The 19205-nt window shown below is 36.3% G+C and overlaps 1 protein-coding gene across 1 annotated transcript in view; it reads right to left on the minus strand.

Moving 5' to 3' along the window:
• Positions 1-19205, minus strand: part of PDCD6IP (programmed cell death 6 interacting protein) — a 62604-nt gene that overhangs the window by 12862 nt on the left and 30537 nt on the right. Inside the window, exons 8-14 of the mRNA XM_081245125.1 lie at positions 16160-16382; positions 14490-14613; positions 12331-12508; positions 7920-8031; positions 6854-7023; positions 1659-1907; positions 1177-1311 (exon numbers count right to left, since the gene is read on the minus strand). Of these exons, the coding sequence (XP_081101251.1) occupies positions 1177-1311; positions 1659-1907; positions 6854-7023; positions 7920-8031; positions 12331-12508; positions 14490-14613; positions 16160-16382 (1191 nt within the window). The remainder of the gene's footprint in view (positions 1-1176; positions 1312-1658; positions 1908-6853; positions 7024-7919; positions 8032-12330; positions 12509-14489; positions 14614-16159; positions 16383-19205) is intronic.

The raw sequence follows: 19205 nt of genomic DNA on the forward strand, positions 1-19205 counted from the left end.
AAGAACAAACACAAGTGATAAACCAGAACAATTTTTAATCTAAGAGGAACACAATCTAAAGCTCTTTTGTCAATAACAGTTAAAGCTAAAGAGCTAAAATCCTCTGCATGAGAGACAGTCATACCACTTAAGTCCAGTAACTTAATATTAAATATGACCTAAGATTCCCTAAGAAAATCAAAATAATAAAATCATCGTTAGAAAGCACTGTCACCAAAAATTAAGTGGCAACAAGTTAAAAGTTTCATGATCGTGAACAAGTTCCCAATTCCTAGAGAAAAGTCAACTTCTTAATAAAGACTCTAAACCTATTTAAGTATCAGATTTGCACATTCACTTCAGAAATGCAGGCATCATTTCAGAAACCCTCAGAAGAATTTCCAAAGGCACTCTGGTAATTTTCTCAGCTTATCTATTTCAACAAAGCATTTTAAACCGAATTAAAATGGCATTTTACTATCCTCTCTCTTTGGAAGGCTTTGGCAGTATTTCTATGCTCTCTTCAGAGGGTTTTACATTATATCTACTGTATTTGCATCAAGGTAACTTTATTAAGTGATCATTATGGAGTTAAAGTACCAAAAGGAATTATGTATTGGAAAAATTTAAAAATCACTTGTTCCCTCAAAAGCAAAGTAATTGGTAAAAACAAATATAAGCATTTCCCTAAAATATCTAAAGGAAAGGCAAGAAAATACTTAAACTTATTTAGTAAGCACTCTTGAGTCATAAGCAGATCACAAATCTATCATAATCCACACCACCAGCACAGAATATAAAAGCCATACACACCCCCTTCCCCATCACATATCGGCTTTGACTACTACTCCTGTTCCCTCCTAATTCAATCAGATTGGCCAACTTTCTACCCCAAAACAAAGTGTCACTGACCTTTTGACCTCTCTGTGCTAATTCCTGCTACCTGAAATGAATGCCTACACACCCTCTTTCTGCCTGGTGAAATATAAAATTCATTCTGCAAAGTTCCCATGAAATACTCCCACCTTCATTAAGCTTTCTCCCATTTATACCAAAGCTCTCAGGAGCCAAAGTCATTAAAGCTAAGAAATTCAAGACAGAATGATTTGGTCCAACTGGAAATACCAATTAACTTCCCAAACTATATCCTCACATCCACACTGGTTAGTTAGCTCTTGTTTCTTTTGTGCTTCATACCTTTGTGCCCTCCTTCAAATTAGCTACAAGTTCAACAAAGTTGTCATACGCAGCAGCTAAGTTCTTCAAAACTTCTTCTCTTAAATTAGCTTCATTGTTAGACTGTTTCATTTTTGAAAATTCCTGGTGTGAGACCTTGTTAAAAGAAAGATTTATGCAGTTACACTTATTTATCAAGTTACTATAGCTCATGACATTTGTACTGATACTTTCCCAACTATGAAAATCATATATGATTTCATGCAGTTATTACTAGATATTTACCTAATATATTCCTTTTGGAGTAACACAGTACAGCTTTCCTTAAGTAAAAAATACCATAAATTCAGTGGGCATGAAAATATAACCAATAACGTTTACAGACTTCTATTAATATGTAACATTTGCAAAAAACACAATCCTAAATGGATACAGATTTAGTCCAGGTTTATCCTTCCTGTAATTTTTTTAATAAAAATCTTATTAAAGTATATAAACTTTACCTGAATATTTTTAAGAAGTCCTTCTTGTTTCTTTAGAGATTCTTGGACTTTAGTTGTAAGACCCCCATAGATTCGATCCAGTTCAGTAACAGAAATAGCTTCTTCATTTATCACACCATCTTGAGCCAGAGCAGTCAAAAATTTGCTCGTCATGTCAAAATTCACTGATTTCAGGTCATTCTCCAGCCCCTCTCTTTCCTTCTTTACTTCATCAAGATTTGTCAGTAAGGATTTTAAGACATTTACAACCTAAACAATTTAAAAAACTTAGTTTAACTGCCCAAAAAACAGAAGCCAATTTCAAGAAAGGAATTATATACAAAGGTTCACCAGGGTCAGGGAGAGACGATCTCTCAGAGAGCCAAGTATAAATTGTACATCAGGTTTATTTAGATACAGACATTGCTGTACCTTTAGTGGATTCAGATTGCAACAGCAGCAGCAATGATAACAGATCTACTGAACATCTATTATGTGCCAGGCACTGTCCTAAACACTTCACAAATATAATTTAATGTATTCCTTACAATACCTCATAGGGTATATATTTATTACCTCTATTCCACAGATGGAGAAATTGCGTCCCAGAAAAATTAAGTTAACATGCCTGAGGTTACACAGCTACTAAAAGGAGCAGAGGTGAAATCTGAGACCTAAGTCTGCCTAACTCCAAACCAATCTCTTAACCTCGCTACACGACACTGCATCCTTGTCACGAGGTAGGGGAAAGTATATATATACATTTTTAATATTTATTTAATTTAATTAATTTATTTATTTTGGGGTTGCGTCGGGTCTTAGTTGCAGCATGTGGGATCTTCACTGCAGCACACAGGATTCTCTCTAGTTGTGGCGTGTGGGTTTTCTCTCTCTAGTTGTGGCACGTGGGCTCCGGAATGTGTGGGCTCTGTAGTTTGCGGCGCACAGGTGCTCTAGTTGAAGCGTGCGGGCTTAGTTGTCCCGCAGCATGTGGAATCTTAGTTCCCTGACCAGGGATTGAACCCATGTCCTCTGCATTGGAAGGCGGATTCTTTACCACTGGACTACTAGGGAAGTCCCCAGAAGGTATGTTTTTGTGAAGTAAAGAGATACCCTATTTTGCCGACCTAGCGAGACTGAGAGAGAGAGAGACATGGAGACAGAAACAGAGATACGGATATATACGGAGAGAGCACTCGAGAGAGACAGACAGACAGACAGACAGAAAGCTATAGCTGTATGTTTCTTTTATATCCTGGGAGAGAATGAGCGGGAGGGTTCTGTATCTCTGTTCGCATCATGAGTTCTGCCTCTTACTCGGGCCAGGCAGTCTCTGACTAACACCCACATGATTCATAAACACCCCGTTGTAGTAACAGTGTTATAGAGTGTTCAAGCGCCCTCTAAGGCCACACATGAGCTGCCCCCTTTCACTCACATCTCTTCACACTTCTGCTAGGACCAGAAGGGAGAACAGCAACCCCAAGCCCCCTATTCTGCTTGCCCCAGGGATGCTCACAGAAAGAAAGTGGGGAAAGACAAAGGAAGAAGGGGCCATCCATGAACCCCACCTACACCTCTGTCTGTCTTCTTACCAGCAGCACTTCCAGCTCCAAAGGATCTGCTCACCTACTGCCTGTTTCTAAGAAGCTCTGTCCGGCTCTTCAGTCCACGGCCTTAGTTAGCTCCCTGACAAAAGGGTCCAGAGCGACCTTCCCATGTGAAAACCAAAGCCCTGAGGAAGTCTCAAGTTTCTTCTACATTTTGGCCTCTGTTACCACCGTATCTCTTAAGTGTCCTTCCTATCTTAAATTCAGTCTCTTAACATGCAGAGCAGTGCAAAGAAATGGTCTTAGAGGTCCAAGAAGCATTAAACCACAGATACTCTAAAAGGAAGGAAGAGGAGAAAGAATCATACCTGGATGGACATGGCAAAGTCTATTAAAGGGATCTAGTAGAATTTGATGTTAGACAAAGTGGAGCCAAGTCTTGCTTCCAAATGACTTCCAGGACATATTGTTAAATGAAAAAAGGTACAAAAGCGTTATGTATGGTATGTTGCATTTTGAGTGAGAAGGGAAATCAGAATATAAAGCTATACACACACATAATACATGATATGTATCTGTGTGCATATGTATTTTTCACAAAAATAAAAGCACTAAGCACAAACCAAAGACTAATGAGTACTGTTACTTACATAGAGCAGATGGGAACAAGGTAGAAAGAAAAGGGGTGAGATTTCTCTGCATGAACCTTTTGAATGATGAACATTCTTTTACACATCCAAAACACAAAATTAAATCAAAACGTGAATACAGAAACAAATGAAACTAGTTGTCTAACAAAGTGAAATATGATGACATAGAAAAAAATACTTCAACTCTGACTACACTCCCTTAGTGAATATAATGGGCTTAGTTACTGTGTAACCAAGGGCAGTTTACCTGGAAAACTCAATTTTCTCATCTGCAAAACAAGAATAAGAATAGTACCTATATGTCAGGACTGTTGTAAAGACTGAAATAATCCATATAAAGTGCTCAATGTAATTTCTAACATAGGCTAAGTGCTCAGTCAGTAGTAGCCATTATTATTAACTGTTAGTTAGGTTTCATGGTTTAACTCTATACTTCATGTGCATTGTGGACTAAAGAGGCTTAGGCATCTGAGCACTCAGACAAGAACAGAGTAACAACAAGGAACAGACCAAGAATTAAGTATCCCTTATTTTGCTGAATTGTAACTATTTCTGTAACTATGTGACACATTTTGTATTGGGTGGATATAACAGCATATAAATTTGAAAAGGCTGTGATACTTTTATCTGTTGGCATATTTAAACTGATAATGGAACCTCAACCATGACCATGACCCTATGTGAAGGTTGCTTGGCTATTAGGAGAGTAAGAAATGTCATTTTCCTCTATATATAAGTTATGTCTAACAAAAGTTAGAAAATGTTTAAGTAGCCAAGTGAAATAAAGCTGGGGGAGAAATAGGAATATGCAGAATTGGTCTTAAAAAATAGTCTAGTCAACAAAGCTGAAAGTCAGGAACACTAACTATTATCTTGAAATAGACTGACTGTCTCTTACATAGTATAAAAACGAAGATCCTCTAAGTACCTAAAACCAGATGCCCAAACAGAACAAAGACAAAAAACTAGTTAGTTGGCCTGTTCATAATGAAAGAAAAAAATAGCCCCACCTGTTATGCTTGGACCTCTTAATAAAACATGTACTTTGTATCACTTTAATAATCAGCAATTCAAATGGTTGAGTTTTTCTCATAAAAACTCTGGCTAATGTGTCACCAACTACAATGACAACTATCTGAAATAGCTTTAATAAATACATGATGTTTGCCTTTTCTGATAAAGGCACATGATGAATGAATATTTAGAACACTGAAAATTGTTGATTACCTCTATGCAGAAAATCTAGTTTCAGTAAAATAACTTCTTATTGACTGTAAAAGTTTTCTTCCCCTATGTAATACCACTGTGAATTAACAAAGCAGCTATTACTGAATAAAATAACATATCAGTACATGCTCATTCTGATTTTGCTTAGCAAAAACCATTTTTGCTTTTCTACAGAAAGCAGGAGAATAAAAGGACAAAAGCCCTATAAGTTCTGAGTCATGCATGTGACACTAAAAAGAAAAAACGGGGATACTAAACAGAGATGTTTTTTTCTAAAATAAAAAGGGGCCAGAACGTGTTGCTGTTCTATGGGTCTGCAGGCTCTGTTCTTCACAAGTTAATCTTCTAACCACCTTCCTTTTCTCCCCCACATCCTCAAAGCATCTAACTGACAGTCACTGTTCCCTCAGGCACCCGCCTTGAGACGCAGGCTCTGTGCCCATCCACCAGCGCCGTCTTCTCTTCACTTCGGGGGCTGCTCCCACAGAACCTCAGAAGCCGCTCTGGACACACCCACGCACTCAGTCTTCTCGAATACTACACATGTCCACTTTCCTGCCTGTCTACTGTGCTCATAAAGTGCCAATTTCTTAAGCCTCCTAAGCTTAAGGAGCTCCAAATGCTGGAACATAACTACTTCGTCACCTAAATTCTCACAGTATAGTTGTGACACTTTTCAATTTCTACCCTGTATTACAGTAATCCTTGTATACGTCTCATCTTCCACACTGGATTGTGAATTGAACGTAAAGGCTGGATATTATGAGCATCTAGCATAGTGCCTTACACAGTAGCTATCCATTAAGTCTTGGCTGAGTAAATACATGAAATGCTTCTGTGCAAAGACAAATAAGGAATGACAATGATAACTTCTGAGAACTACTATTCCAGGAAATTCACCTTTTTCAAGAAGTTTTCAGCACTATCTCTTGCCCTTTGGCTTATTTTCCTGTGTGCTTCGGGTCTCCTCTTATCCTCCTACACAACTTCACAGTGTTCAGCCCACACTCTCCCCTTTTGGGACTTAGCAAATCACACGCCCCACTACTGATTTTCTCCTTCCTGTCACCAGTAGAAATGTCATGATGACGTTATCCATTTATTAGATTAACAAGCACACCTTGACAACTTTCCCTTCAGAGGTACTCCCAGTGGAATATGGTGGAAGGTGGTATAGAATGATGTAAAAAACAAAGAATCTGTGGTCAGAAGACTATCTGGCCAATCCAGTCCTTCCACTTCAAGGAAGTTCCTATACTTCCAAGCCTCTCCCTTTTATAAAATTTGAATTAAACCTGTGAACATATGAGGTACCTAGAATACAGTACCCAGTTCACAGAAGGCATTCAATAAATGGAAATGATTACTACAAGATAGTAGTATTGGGCTTCCCTGGTGGCGCAGCGGTTGAGAGTCTGCCTGCCGATGCAGGGGACACGGGTTCGTGCCCCGGTCCAGGAGGATCCCACGTGCCGTGGAGCGGCTGGGCCCATGAGCCATGGCCGCTGGGCCTGTGCGTCCGGAGCCTGTGCTCCGCGGCGGGAGAGGCCACCACAGTGAGAGGCCCGCATACCACACACACAAAAAAAAGATATAGTAGTATTATTAATATAATTACTTTTTACACAGTGTATATATCATGCTACTCTAAAAACAACCACCTCAATGTACATCAGCATTTTTTAAAAAATGCCAGTAAGAAAAAAAATTGGTAATTCAATGTATATAATGGCTTGAACATAGTTTTCATAAGCAGATGATCACCCACATCAAAACGCCATGTCCTCACCTCACTGCCCTGCATGGTCTTCGCTGGGTTAGCAGACGGGATGGCAGCGTTCAGCTCCAGCTCCGGCTTACACAGAAGTGCAATGGTGTCCCGGTGAGCCTGGTAACGCTCTTTCACCTGTCCATCTGCTTGCACAGCTTTATCCAAAACAGTTCTGAAGTTGCCTCCCTCTGTGGAGGGGGAAAAAAAAAATGTTACCAGAGCACAGTATTGATTTTAACAGTAATGTATATGAGCTGGTTGTACTTTTAATTCTGTTCTCCAACTTTACTCGTTTCCCCCTTCGATAAGTCCCAATTCACTAGATAACAGAAACTGAGCTCCTATTAGTCTTTGCATTTTCGGTTTTGGAAAAATGACAAAATCAAATATAAAGCAAAAGCACAGTTATACCTTAAAATACATTTGCGGTTACTGTCCACCAAATAAAAGCCAATCGACATTAGTCTAATCTTTTCCTACAACTTGTGAATATAGAAAGATAACATTCACTCCAAAAATTGTTACAGCTTATTTCAAAAGTATTCCTCTCTCAAAGGATCACTCCTTAAATCTGACTTAAAAGAAAGGCGGATATAGTTTTAGAAAAATCTCAACAGTATTAATTACTTTTACAGAGAAATAAAACAAGTCTAGACATCATTTATCTTAATAAGCATAAAATCTTAATATTCAAAGTCTTAAAAATAATAATTTGGTTTCAGGCTAACTGTTAAAACTCATCTTTTACTACCCACTACTAAGTGAAATGAAATTACAAAACCATATATATAATACAATCTCATTTATGTTTTTAAAATATGCATAGAGCTTGGAATAGGAAATGAGTGTTATTACAGGATCATTTTAATTTTTACTTTCTTAAGAATTTGAACTTCTCATAATGAATGTAGATTACCTTTGTCATTTTTTGTCTCACACGGAACTGAAGAAAAACACCTGGATTTTCATAATAGCACAGTTTCAATAAAAACACGTTTACATCAGAGCCTACTTCAATCAAGCAAAAAACGTGGATCCAAACTGAGAACTTACTCAAGTCAAAGTCATTTATGCACATTCTTACCTGCTCTTAAGGGTTTATAGAGTTCATTGGATGGCGTCCTTTGCCAGCGTTCCTTGAATTTTGCTCTTAAATCATTGTCAGTTGTTTCTTCCTCATCCAACAGTCTTAATGACTTTTAAAAAGAAGGTAAAGCAACAATGAAATATTTCTGGTGTAAAAAATTTAAAACAGTTTTTAAATGATCATACTCAATACAGGTGAGAATTAGTGAGCTCCTACAGTACTGGTTAGAATATAAATTAGTACAATAATTTCTGTTGCAGAAACCCAAGTTATATTTAACAAAAAATCTTGTAAAAATTTAAGACTAGGTTAGCCATTACCTTACTCAGTAAAATTAAGAAAGAAAACTAAGAGATTATGCACATCCATGTACCAAGACTACTTTAAACAAAGATGTTTTTAAGATTAAAACAAATAGAAAGCCTTTAGACCACTGAAGCCATAAACAAAAGAGAAAACTGATTAATTCATGAAAATAAAAGATTTAGACTTCACTCCCAATACAACAAACTGAAAATTAACATATTAAAAAAATGCCTTTCTAATGCATAGCTGAGAAGACAGGATAGTACAGGGCCTGAAACACAAGTGCTAATCCACCAATGGACACAAGTGCTAGAGTCAACGGTATCTGCTAATTCCTGACAGCTTAGAGCAGAGGTCTGCAAACTTTTGTGTCAAACATGAGGGTAAATATTTTAGGCTCTGTGGACTATAGTCTCTGTCACATATTCTTCTTCTTCTTCTTCTTTTTTTTTTTTTTTACAATTCTCCGTAAGTGGTAAAAATCATCCTTAACTAGTGAACCATATAAAAACAGGCCACAAGGTAGAACTGGCCTACTGTCCATAGTTCACCTCCTACACATTCTCTAATGGCTTAGAGTGTGAATTTAACAGAACATGAATAGGAGACAAGAAACACAGGTGGAGTTAATAAGAGGAGGAGGTTAGATCAAGGGCATGATCTTCCCTCAAACTGGGTCACTTCCAAATGGGTGACACTCGGTGGACAAATTTTTAAAAAGGAAAACTGCCCAAGAGAAGGGAACTTACCTGTCTGAATCTTGGCTCTAAATAGAAAAGAAGTATCACCTTAAGATTCCTAATCAAAAGCCTGAACTTAGAACTGGAAATCATAATACCTGTGTGACACAAAGTCCTAAGATGAATTTCAGAGTAAAAGATTAACCACAAAGAAAAAAAAAAAAAAAAAGAAAAAGCCCTCCAAATTAACAGTCTTAATATACAGGAACACACCAAAACAAAACAAAAACAAAAACAAAACAAAAAACACTGAAATAAGAGGAAACAAACCACAATTAGCAAAAAATCAGCAAAAATAACAAATCATGAAACCAAACCACAAAGACCAGAGATACTAAGACGATAAAATAAAGAAAATAAAATAAATATATTTACTATGTTTAGAGTAAGAGATAAAAGTATGACAGGAGAAAGAGAAGAATTGAAAAAGAACCAAATAAAATTTCTGGAAATGAAAAAAATAAAAGGTTAGGAAGTTAATGGATAGTTAAAAACTGCTGAGATATAACTGAAAAGAACCAGTGAACTGGAAGACAGACCAGAAGAAATCACACAAGATGAAGCACAGAGCAAGAGAAAATACAAGTGGTTAAAAGACCTGGAAAATAAAGGGAGAAGATTTAACATCAGAGATCCAGAAAGAGATAATAATTAGAATAGGGAAAAAGCAATATTGAAAGAAGTGAAAACTAAGAACTTTCTGGGATGGATAAAAGACACAACTCCTCAAATTCATTGGATCCAACAGCATATCAAGCAATTTAAATGAAAATAAACCCACACCCAGACACATCATAATGAACTTTAAAGAAGAAAAATAAGTGTACAACTTCCATGCTGTTAAAAAGAAAAGAAAAAAAAGGAAAGAAATGGAGGAAACTCAATAAAACCAGGAAAAAGTGAGGGTGAGGAGGGACAAAAAAAGAAGGAAATCAAAAGAGTGAGACTAGTAGAAAATACAAAATATAGAAGAACATGATTCCAAATATATGAATAATCACAGCTAATATATACGGATTTAACCCTCTACAAACAGAGATGAAGACTGTCAAACTAAAAGAAAAGGAAAAACCGTACTATGTGCCATTTACAAAAGACACAACCATAAGGACACACAAGTTGAAAGTCAAAGACACAACAAGAAAACTACAGACCAATATCCTTTATGAATATAAATGCAAAATGCTCAACAAAATACTACCAAACCAAATCCAGCAGCACATTAAAAGGATTCTACACCATGACAAAGTGGGATATACTAGGAATACAAGGGTGGTTCACATCAAAGAATCAATTAATGTAATACTCTGTATTAGTAAAATGAAGGGGAAAAAACCGATATAATCATCTTGAGATACAGAAAAAATATTTGACAAAATCCAACACCCTTTTATGACAAAAACACTCCAAAGGCATGATTCCATTTATCTGAAATGTCCAGAATAAATACATCTATAGAAACAGAGATTAGATTTGTGGTCGCCAAGAGCAAGGGGGAAGGGAGAATGAGGAGTGACTCAACTCCATGAGGAGTTAATGGGTACAGGGTTTCTTTTGGGGGTGATGAAAATGTTCTGAAATGTTCTGAAATCAGATTGTGTTGGTGCTCACACAATACTGTGAATGTACTAAAAGCCTAAAGAGGTTAAAATGGTGAACTTTTATGTTATGTGAATTTTATCTCAAAAAAAAAAGACACATGTAGTTGTGAGATTAATATAGGTGATTTATTAAAAGAACCAATTAGGCATCTTGGAAATGAAAAATATGGGGGAAAAAACAATAAGGCACAGCTAAACAGCCAATTACTAAGCTGGATCGCTAGCCTGAGACAACCTCCCAGAACGAACAAGAGCACAAAGAGAAAAAGTAATAGAAACTTTAAGAGGTGTGGGACTTCCCTGGTGGTCCAGTGGTTAACCATGCTCCCAAGTCTCCATGCTCCATGCTCCCAATGCAGGGGGCCTGGGTTCGATCCCTGGTCAGAGAACTAGATCCTGCATGCTGCAATGAAGATCTCGCAGGTGGCAACAAAGATCCTGAGTGCCGCAGCTAAGACCCAGTGAAGTCAAATTAATTAATTAATTTTTTTTTAAAAAAGAGAGAGAGATGTGAAGAACTGACCCAGAAGCACCACCATCAATCTAACAGGAATTCATTAGGAGAGCATGGAGGAAAAAAGAGTAACTGAAGAAACAGAATCCATGAATCTAAGATGGCAAGGGCCCAACAGCTCCCAAGTAAGATAAATTTATCATTTAAAGAATAAATTAGTGGACACTTTAAATTTTCTCAAAATCAAGACTAAAATTAACTTTGCTACCACAGTGATAAACACTCAAAAACAGTATCAGCTTCACAACTAACAACTTACTTAAAATGAGACTCTCCAAGTACAACTGACAGAATAACAGTGACTCTGACTCTAAGGCTGTTAGGAACATCAAATAAAATAAATAAAAATACCTCATATTAAGATAGGCAGACAACAGACATATCATATACACTAATAAAGCCAGTTTTTCCTTAATTATGAGATGAACTTTTTTTCACATTAGTATTTCTGTTTTATTTTAGTTAATCCTTTAAATAACCCTGGAAGGTATACATTCTTATCCCCAAGGTTCACACTGTCATAAGTACTTAAGTACTCCGTCTTTGCCCCAAAGTACTTGGATATGATGTAAATACAACATCCTCTGATAGTTAACTGAAAGATCAAAACATGAATTAAAGCACTGAGAACAGAAGTCATCTAAAAAAGATGTGACTCCTGAACTGACAAAAGCCAAAATAACCAGCCTGAATACATTTATAGCTAAAGAAACAAATGTATCAATTAGGGGAAAGAGGTGAAAGCACAGTAAAAGGAGAATAACATTGGCAAATAGTTGTCTTTAGCCAGAAAACTTGAGCGTTCCATTCTTATTGATAAAATCTCCTTTCGACTAAAAGATAGGTATAGTGGGCTTATAAAACATTTGATAGCCTAACTTCCTTAGTCTGATTCGTTGTTCACCAGAGACCTAATCTTTCATAGGAAAAAAAAATCATTAATTATGAAAAGCTTGAACAGTTTCTGTGATAGTTATTTCTCACAGTATACTAGTTTTACACAATGGTCGTACGAGTTTCAGTAATGTGCATTTATATACCCTTAAGACACATATGACCCCATTTTCACTCAGTCAGAATTCCTCTTGAGGCTGAAGAGCAGACTCTGTCTGGGCCACAGCAAACTCACCTAAATGATGAGTGCTACCTTGTGAAACCCAATAGGAAGAAGCCTTGAGTCCTAATCCCTGCTGGACACCAAGGGGCTGGAAAATTTTTACTTGAAAAGCAAATCTCTTAAAACATACCTCATCTAGGATTTCTCTATTTCTTTGTAGAAGTTCAGGTAGCTCTTTGATCAACTGATCAATAGTCTGGATGCCTCCCTGTTCAATCACAGATGTGGACTTAGTCAGTATAGACTGAGGTACAGTATCTCCAGATATATCTTCAATTGCTGCTGGAAGATTAAGTGAAGCTAACACCCTGAAAAAATGAGATAGTATGTCATCTAGAGGTCTAATATTCCTTTAAAACACTGATGTCCTATATCCAAATCAATAGCAGCAGAGTTAGCACTCCAAAAAAGTGGGTAAGCCCTGTCAATGGAAACAGAAAGCAAAAATAGAGGAAAAATAGAAAATCAGTGATTGATAAAATTAAAACAAAATCATTAAAAAGTTAAGTTAGGTTCACAGTTCAGAACTGAAAGCTAAAAGGTAAGAAATATGCATTAAAATATACTAGAAACCTTTGGCTCACAGGTAAACTTAACTTCTTTCAGTCTAAGTAATTAAAAGTCAAAAATTCTATTTTAAAAATGCAATCTTTTATCACACTCCTGACTGTTATACTGTCAGTGACAAAACAGAAATAATACACAAAATGGTTATAATTTCATATCATCTAAGCAAAATTTCAAGAGTACATAGTTGGTCTATGTATTAATACAGCATCTTCATCTGTTCTGTTTTGTGGCACAATAACTATTATTCTATTATTTCATTTACATAATGGAGGGGATGTTACAGTAAACTTATGTTGCTTTCTCACTGGAAAAAGTAAAATGAGGTCAAAACCTATGCATTCATCAAAATTAAAAACATGAAAAAGCAAACAAAACTAGGAAAAAATTCTCAGTAACATTTCTGTTAAAGGACTTGCCTCTAAAATACGTAAAGAACTTCTTTAAAAATTATTAAGAAGAAAAAGTCAGTTTCTAAAAATGAGCAAAAAGATTTCAACAGACACTTCACAAAGACATATGAATGGCTAATAAGCACATGAAGAGTTGCTCAACATCGTTAGTCATCAGGGGAATGAAAATTAAACCACTATGAGATACTGCTACACAAACACTAAAATGGCTAAATTAAATAGATTGACAATCCTAAATTCTGATGAGGATGCAGAGCAAGTGCATTTCTCAAACAGTGCAGGAACAATGACTTTGGAAAACCATCTGGACATTTCATGTGAAGTTAAACATACACTAACCATACAACTCAGCAATTCTAATCCTAGGTTACTTACCCAAGAGAAATAAAACAAGTCCACACAAAGATTTGTACATCAATGTTCATAACAACTGAAACGTCCATCAAAAGGTGAAAGAATTAACAAACTATTTAACCATAAAAAGGAATACTGCTCAGTAATAAAAAGAATCAAACTGATACATAAAACATAGATTATGCTAAGTGAAAGAAGCCCAACACATTTTTAATATATACTGTTACATGCTGTGCATACTGCAAGTATTGCATATTATATATACTGTAGCAATACTATACACTGTATATAATGTACTATATACTGTCATGTACATATTGCACATGCTATAATGATTACATTTATATTAAATTGAATAAAAGGTAAAACTAACCTATGGTGACAGGGAGCAGATCAGTAGTGGCTAGAGGGTAGAGGAGGAGGAATTGAACGGAAAGGCATGAGGGAATTTTTTAGGGTGATGGATATGTTCTCTATCTTGATCATGATGGTGGTAGTTACGTGGGTATACATATTTATCAAAAAGAATTGAACTATACACTTAAAATGGGTGTATTTTATTGTGTGAAAATTATACTTAATATATTTTTTAAAACAATGTATTATTTTCTTAGCTTCAATCCACCAAAAACAAAAACTGTTTCAGAATACTGAACGTGCATGTATCTTAACCTTGAAAGTTCAGTTCTACTTCACATTTCCCTCAAATAAATATCTCCTAAAATACAAATTAGTGGTCAAATATTTTCACTTTGTTTCAGTAATTAAATTTCTTCCAACTATAATATATTTGCCAGGGTTCAGTAAATATAGTGTCCCCAAGAAATGTGTGTGTGTCTATATTTGTTATTTCAAATATCCTTGACATTCAGCTCTGAGCTCAGAAAACTACAACATTCATAAATAACCAATCAGAACTTTAGAGATAAATTTATGAAAGTTAAGCTCTACTCACCCATTTGCCAAAGTGGTGGCTTCTCTCATTTGAGCAATTGATCTGTTAACTAAATCAGCTTTCCTCTGACCACAGGCAGCCAAAGACTGCTGCACTGACACAGGAACCATCTTCTCAAACAGATCTAAAATTAGGAATTAAAATTTCAACAAAATTTTAAGACAAAAACTCAAACTGTAAAGTGACTACTCATATTTCCTTTCCAATATTCACATTAAAAGTCTACAGATATTTAAAGAACAAAACTAAATCACTATTGAAAATACGATGAAGAGAATTTTTAGATCACCATATTCGTGGACAATGATAACGAAAGCTTTTTCTTTGAACTTAATTTTCTTAGCTTTTAAAGATGTGTTAGTCATTAAGTTTAAAGGATCTTTGGTGAAGAAGATCTACACAGGAGAAAACAATGCTTATATGTTGATAAAACTGATTGAGTGGGCCACAGTGCTATGGTTTCCAGCTCTACCACTTCCTGGCTCTGCAACCTTGGGTAAATGACTTAACCACTCTGTATCAGTATCCTTATCAGTCAAATGGGGATAATAATAGTAACTGTCTCATGGAGTTGTTCTGAGAAATAAATGAGCTAATATTTGTAAAGTGCTGAAAAGAGTTTCTGGTACATGGTAGACACTTTGTGTTTGTTAAACAGAAATAAGTACAGTTGTCCCTTGGTATCTGCAGGGGATTGGTTCCAGGACCCCTGGCAGATACCAAATCCATGGATGCCCAAGTCCCTTATAAAAAATGGCACAGGGGCTTCCCTGGTGGCACAGTGGTTGAGAGTCCGCCTGCCGATGCAGGGGACACAGGTTCATGCCCCGGTCCGGGAGGATCCCACATGCCGCGGAGCGGCTGGGCCCGTGAGCCACCGCCGCTGAGCCTGCACGTCCGGAGCCTGTGCTCCGCAACGGGAGAGGCCACAACAGTGAGAGGCCCGCGTATGGCAAAAAAAAAAAAAAAAAAAAAAAGGCACAGTATTTGCATATAACCTACACATATCCTCCCAAATACTTTAAATCATCTCTAGCTTATTTATGATACTTAATACAATGTAAATGCTATGTAAATAGTTGCCAGAGGATGGCAAATTCAAGTTTTGCTTTTTGCAACTTTCTGGAATTTTTTTTATGTGAATATTTTTCAATCAGCGGTTGCTTGCATTCATGGCTGTGGAACCGCAGATACAGATGGCCAACTGTAAAATAACCACCCAATAACTTAGAATATTATCCTTGGCATCTCAGCTAGAGGCTACCATAATATTGCATATACCTACAATATTCAAGGATATTATAACATTTGATACAACCATGACTCCAAAAGTTTATATGTTTAAAGTCATATTTATGTATGTTTATTTTTATTAGCAGAATCTTAACAAATGTTAACAAAAAGATAAATGCTCACTGAAGTCATTATCATTACTCAGACACAGTTTCAAGTTTTCTGACTCTGCTGTATATATACTTCATGCTTTACTACCATTTACTTTCCATCTTAAAATTTCACTGTAATTTTTATTCTCATATTCACCTTGAACAACATGAATGCAAATTATATTCAAAGCATACAACCTCAATTATATGATTTTAGCTACAAAAAGTAAATTAAACCGCAGAAGAAATAAATAAGATTAAAGTGCCTCTGAACAGTTGACATACCAGTGAATTTCTGGCTGATGGGTACACTGACTGGCGTAGATTTCACAAGTGTGGCTTTGCCAATAGGGTCTAGATCTTTAAGGTCTGGAACTCGATCATGATAAATGAAGTCATTATCCTTCTTTGCTGCAGTAAGGGCACGGTTGATTTTGTCAGAAAATTCCTTCACGTTGACATATTCATCATAGCGAGATGCCACTGTTTTAATCAATTCTGCCGCATGCTAGTTCAGAAAATGTAAAAAAAAAAAAAAGAGAGAGAATATTTTATTTCTTTTTTTCAACCAGGTATCCAAGCACTGTTTTTTAAAAAAAAAATCTTTGAGGACTGGCATTACTAGAAATGTGGTCAACAGAACAGCCTAGAAATTCTCCCATCACAAAATACCAAAATATCAAAAATGAAGAATAATACAGAGCAGATATCCCTTTAAAGACATGAATGAATTACCAAGAAAATAAAAGAAATCAAAACTATAAACTGACATTGAGGAAAGTGGCTCTGGCTGTTGGGTATTTCTGTACCCAAAGGACGAGCTATTAAAATGCATTAAAAGCCCTCAGAAAGACTTAAGACAGGGGTCTTGAAACTACGGAAAACTAAGAAACATCCCTTTCACCCTCCACATGAAGGCAGGAACCTCAAAGGGCTATACCCATGATGAAAAGGGTGAGTCAGAAAAAAATTATGCAACATAGGAAATCAACAAGGAAGCATGCTGTGTCAGGACCAATAGCAATTTTTTCTTTAAAGGCTGCCCTTGTGATACATAAGATGAACACATGCCTCACATAAAGTTAGGGTTCAAATTACTTAGGTGGTGTTAGGTACAGTAACACCAGATACACAATAAAGTCAAAAGCATTATTAGGGATAAAGTCAATATAAAACACTTTCCAATTTGCCAGAAAGATATAAAACCTCTTAAATATTAAATTTAAAAGCCTTTATCTATATAAACAATTATAATGAAAAATTGATAAATCTACCCAGCATTAGAGTGGAAGATTTTAACATTCCTGTCTCAGAAATAAATGGAGTAAACAAAAAATGTGTAAGATTATAGAAGATCTGAACAACACAATTAATGAGTTTGATTTACCAGACATGGAGAACCCTGGGCTCCACAGTTAGAGAATACATAATATTCTCAGGTATATAAAGACCATCTATATAAAGCAGCCACATGAAGAGATAAAGCAGTCTAAAACACCAAAATTACAAGATTACAAGAATGGTTTAATATTAGAAAACCTACTTATGTAATTCTCCAAATAATAAATTTAAGTTTAAAAAGTCAAATTATCTCCAAAGACGTTGAAAAATCATTTGATAAAATATTCACTCTTGACATTTTTTTAAATTTTAGTAAAATAAAAATAGATATCCAGTTCCTTAACATGTTAAAATCTTAACCTCCAAAGCTAATCTCATGCTTAGCAGAAAAATAAAAGAAACATTCCTAGAGTCAAAATAAAACAAAGATCACCAGTATCGTCATGAACACAGAACATAGAATATGTCAAAATAACCAGACAAAAGGATAAAATTAGAGGTATAAAATTTAGAAAAGAAAAGGAACAATTATTATTTACCAGCTTTTGCTGGTATATATTTGTATACCAGCAAAAACTAAGAGAATTAACTATTCTAAATAAGAGATAGCTTAGATTCAAAATCAACAGAGCAAATACAGATAAACAACCACCAACTTGAAAAGATAACTAAAGAGAAAATCCATTGTTACTAGCAACAGGAAGACAAAATATCCACGAATAAATTTTAAACTATATGTACAAGATTAACACGAAACAGAAACAAGGATAACCAAAACAAAGAAAACAAAAGCTATACCTTTAGTGTAAACCAAGAGATGGGAAAATGCACAAATTTAAATCACTTTTTAAAGTGAGCTGTACATCAAATTTGATTTGTAAATGTGGTCAAACGCTCCCCCAAATTGAAAAATTATTAGGAGCATAAGAAATGCTGAATACAGCAGGAGAAACGGGAAGGCTAAGGGCCCCACCCTGAGGGGAAAGTGCTTAATTAAGCAAATCTAAAAACAATGAAACGCAATGAGGTGACAGCTGCCAGCTCAAAGATAAAGGTAAAGCCAAATGGCCTGCCTGGAGCCACCCAGGGGTCACAGGAAAAATGGAATACTGAGGAGCCTGGTCCCACAGAGCTGCTGAGCACAGAGGCAGATAATTACAAGGGCAGGGATGCTGGGGGAAGCAGAAAAGAGGACTGAACGTGGGGAGGAGGAGGAAAGGGGATGAGCACTCAGCAAATGTCAACAAAATACAAACTGAAAGTAGATGCATCACCTGGAAAAGCAAAGGCTGTGAGGAACTCAGGGAAATACAGGCACAGAAGTGGAATCCTTCCTACACCAGGCTTTGAGAAGCAGAGAGGAGGAGAGGAGGAAGGGGCCTACACAAGGAGGCTTGGAAAGATACCCTGCGGTTCCCCCACCCAGGAACCTCTTGCTATTCCCCGACTAAAATCAAGCTCATTCAAACACAAGTGACTGAAAAGGCATCCCATCTGCCTCAACACTAAGAAACCATAAGGAAAAGGATGAAAAAGAGCAGTTTAACTTTCCAACAGATAATGCAAATTCACTGAAGAAACACTGCCACAGGGAGTTCCCTGGCAGTCCAGTGGTTAGGACTCGCACTTTCACTGCTGTGGCCTAGGGTTCAATCCCTGGTAGGGAAACTAAAATCCCGCAAGCCTCGCAGCACAGCCAAAAAAGAAAAAAGAAAAGAAAAGAAATAAATATTGCCACACAGCAAAGAACACAGCATACTAAAAAAAACTAAAATAAGCTAAAAACTTAAGGATGCAATCACGGTACCAAAGACACACAAAATATGAACAGAGGACCAGATGCCCCAGATAACAGTGGGTGATAGATAGCAAGAAAATGTGAAACGGGACCTGCAGAACTCAGGAAAGAAAGTGAAGAAAAATACGAAAACAGTTTAAGGAAGACTATAATATTTATGCAAGGAACATGAAAGAGATAACAGACATCACA

This window comes from Mesoplodon bidens (assembly GCF_964165515.1).
Source record: "Mesoplodon bidens genome assembly, chromosome: 10".
NCBI lineage: Eukaryota > Metazoa > Chordata > Mammalia > Artiodactyla > Ziphiidae > Mesoplodon > Mesoplodon bidens.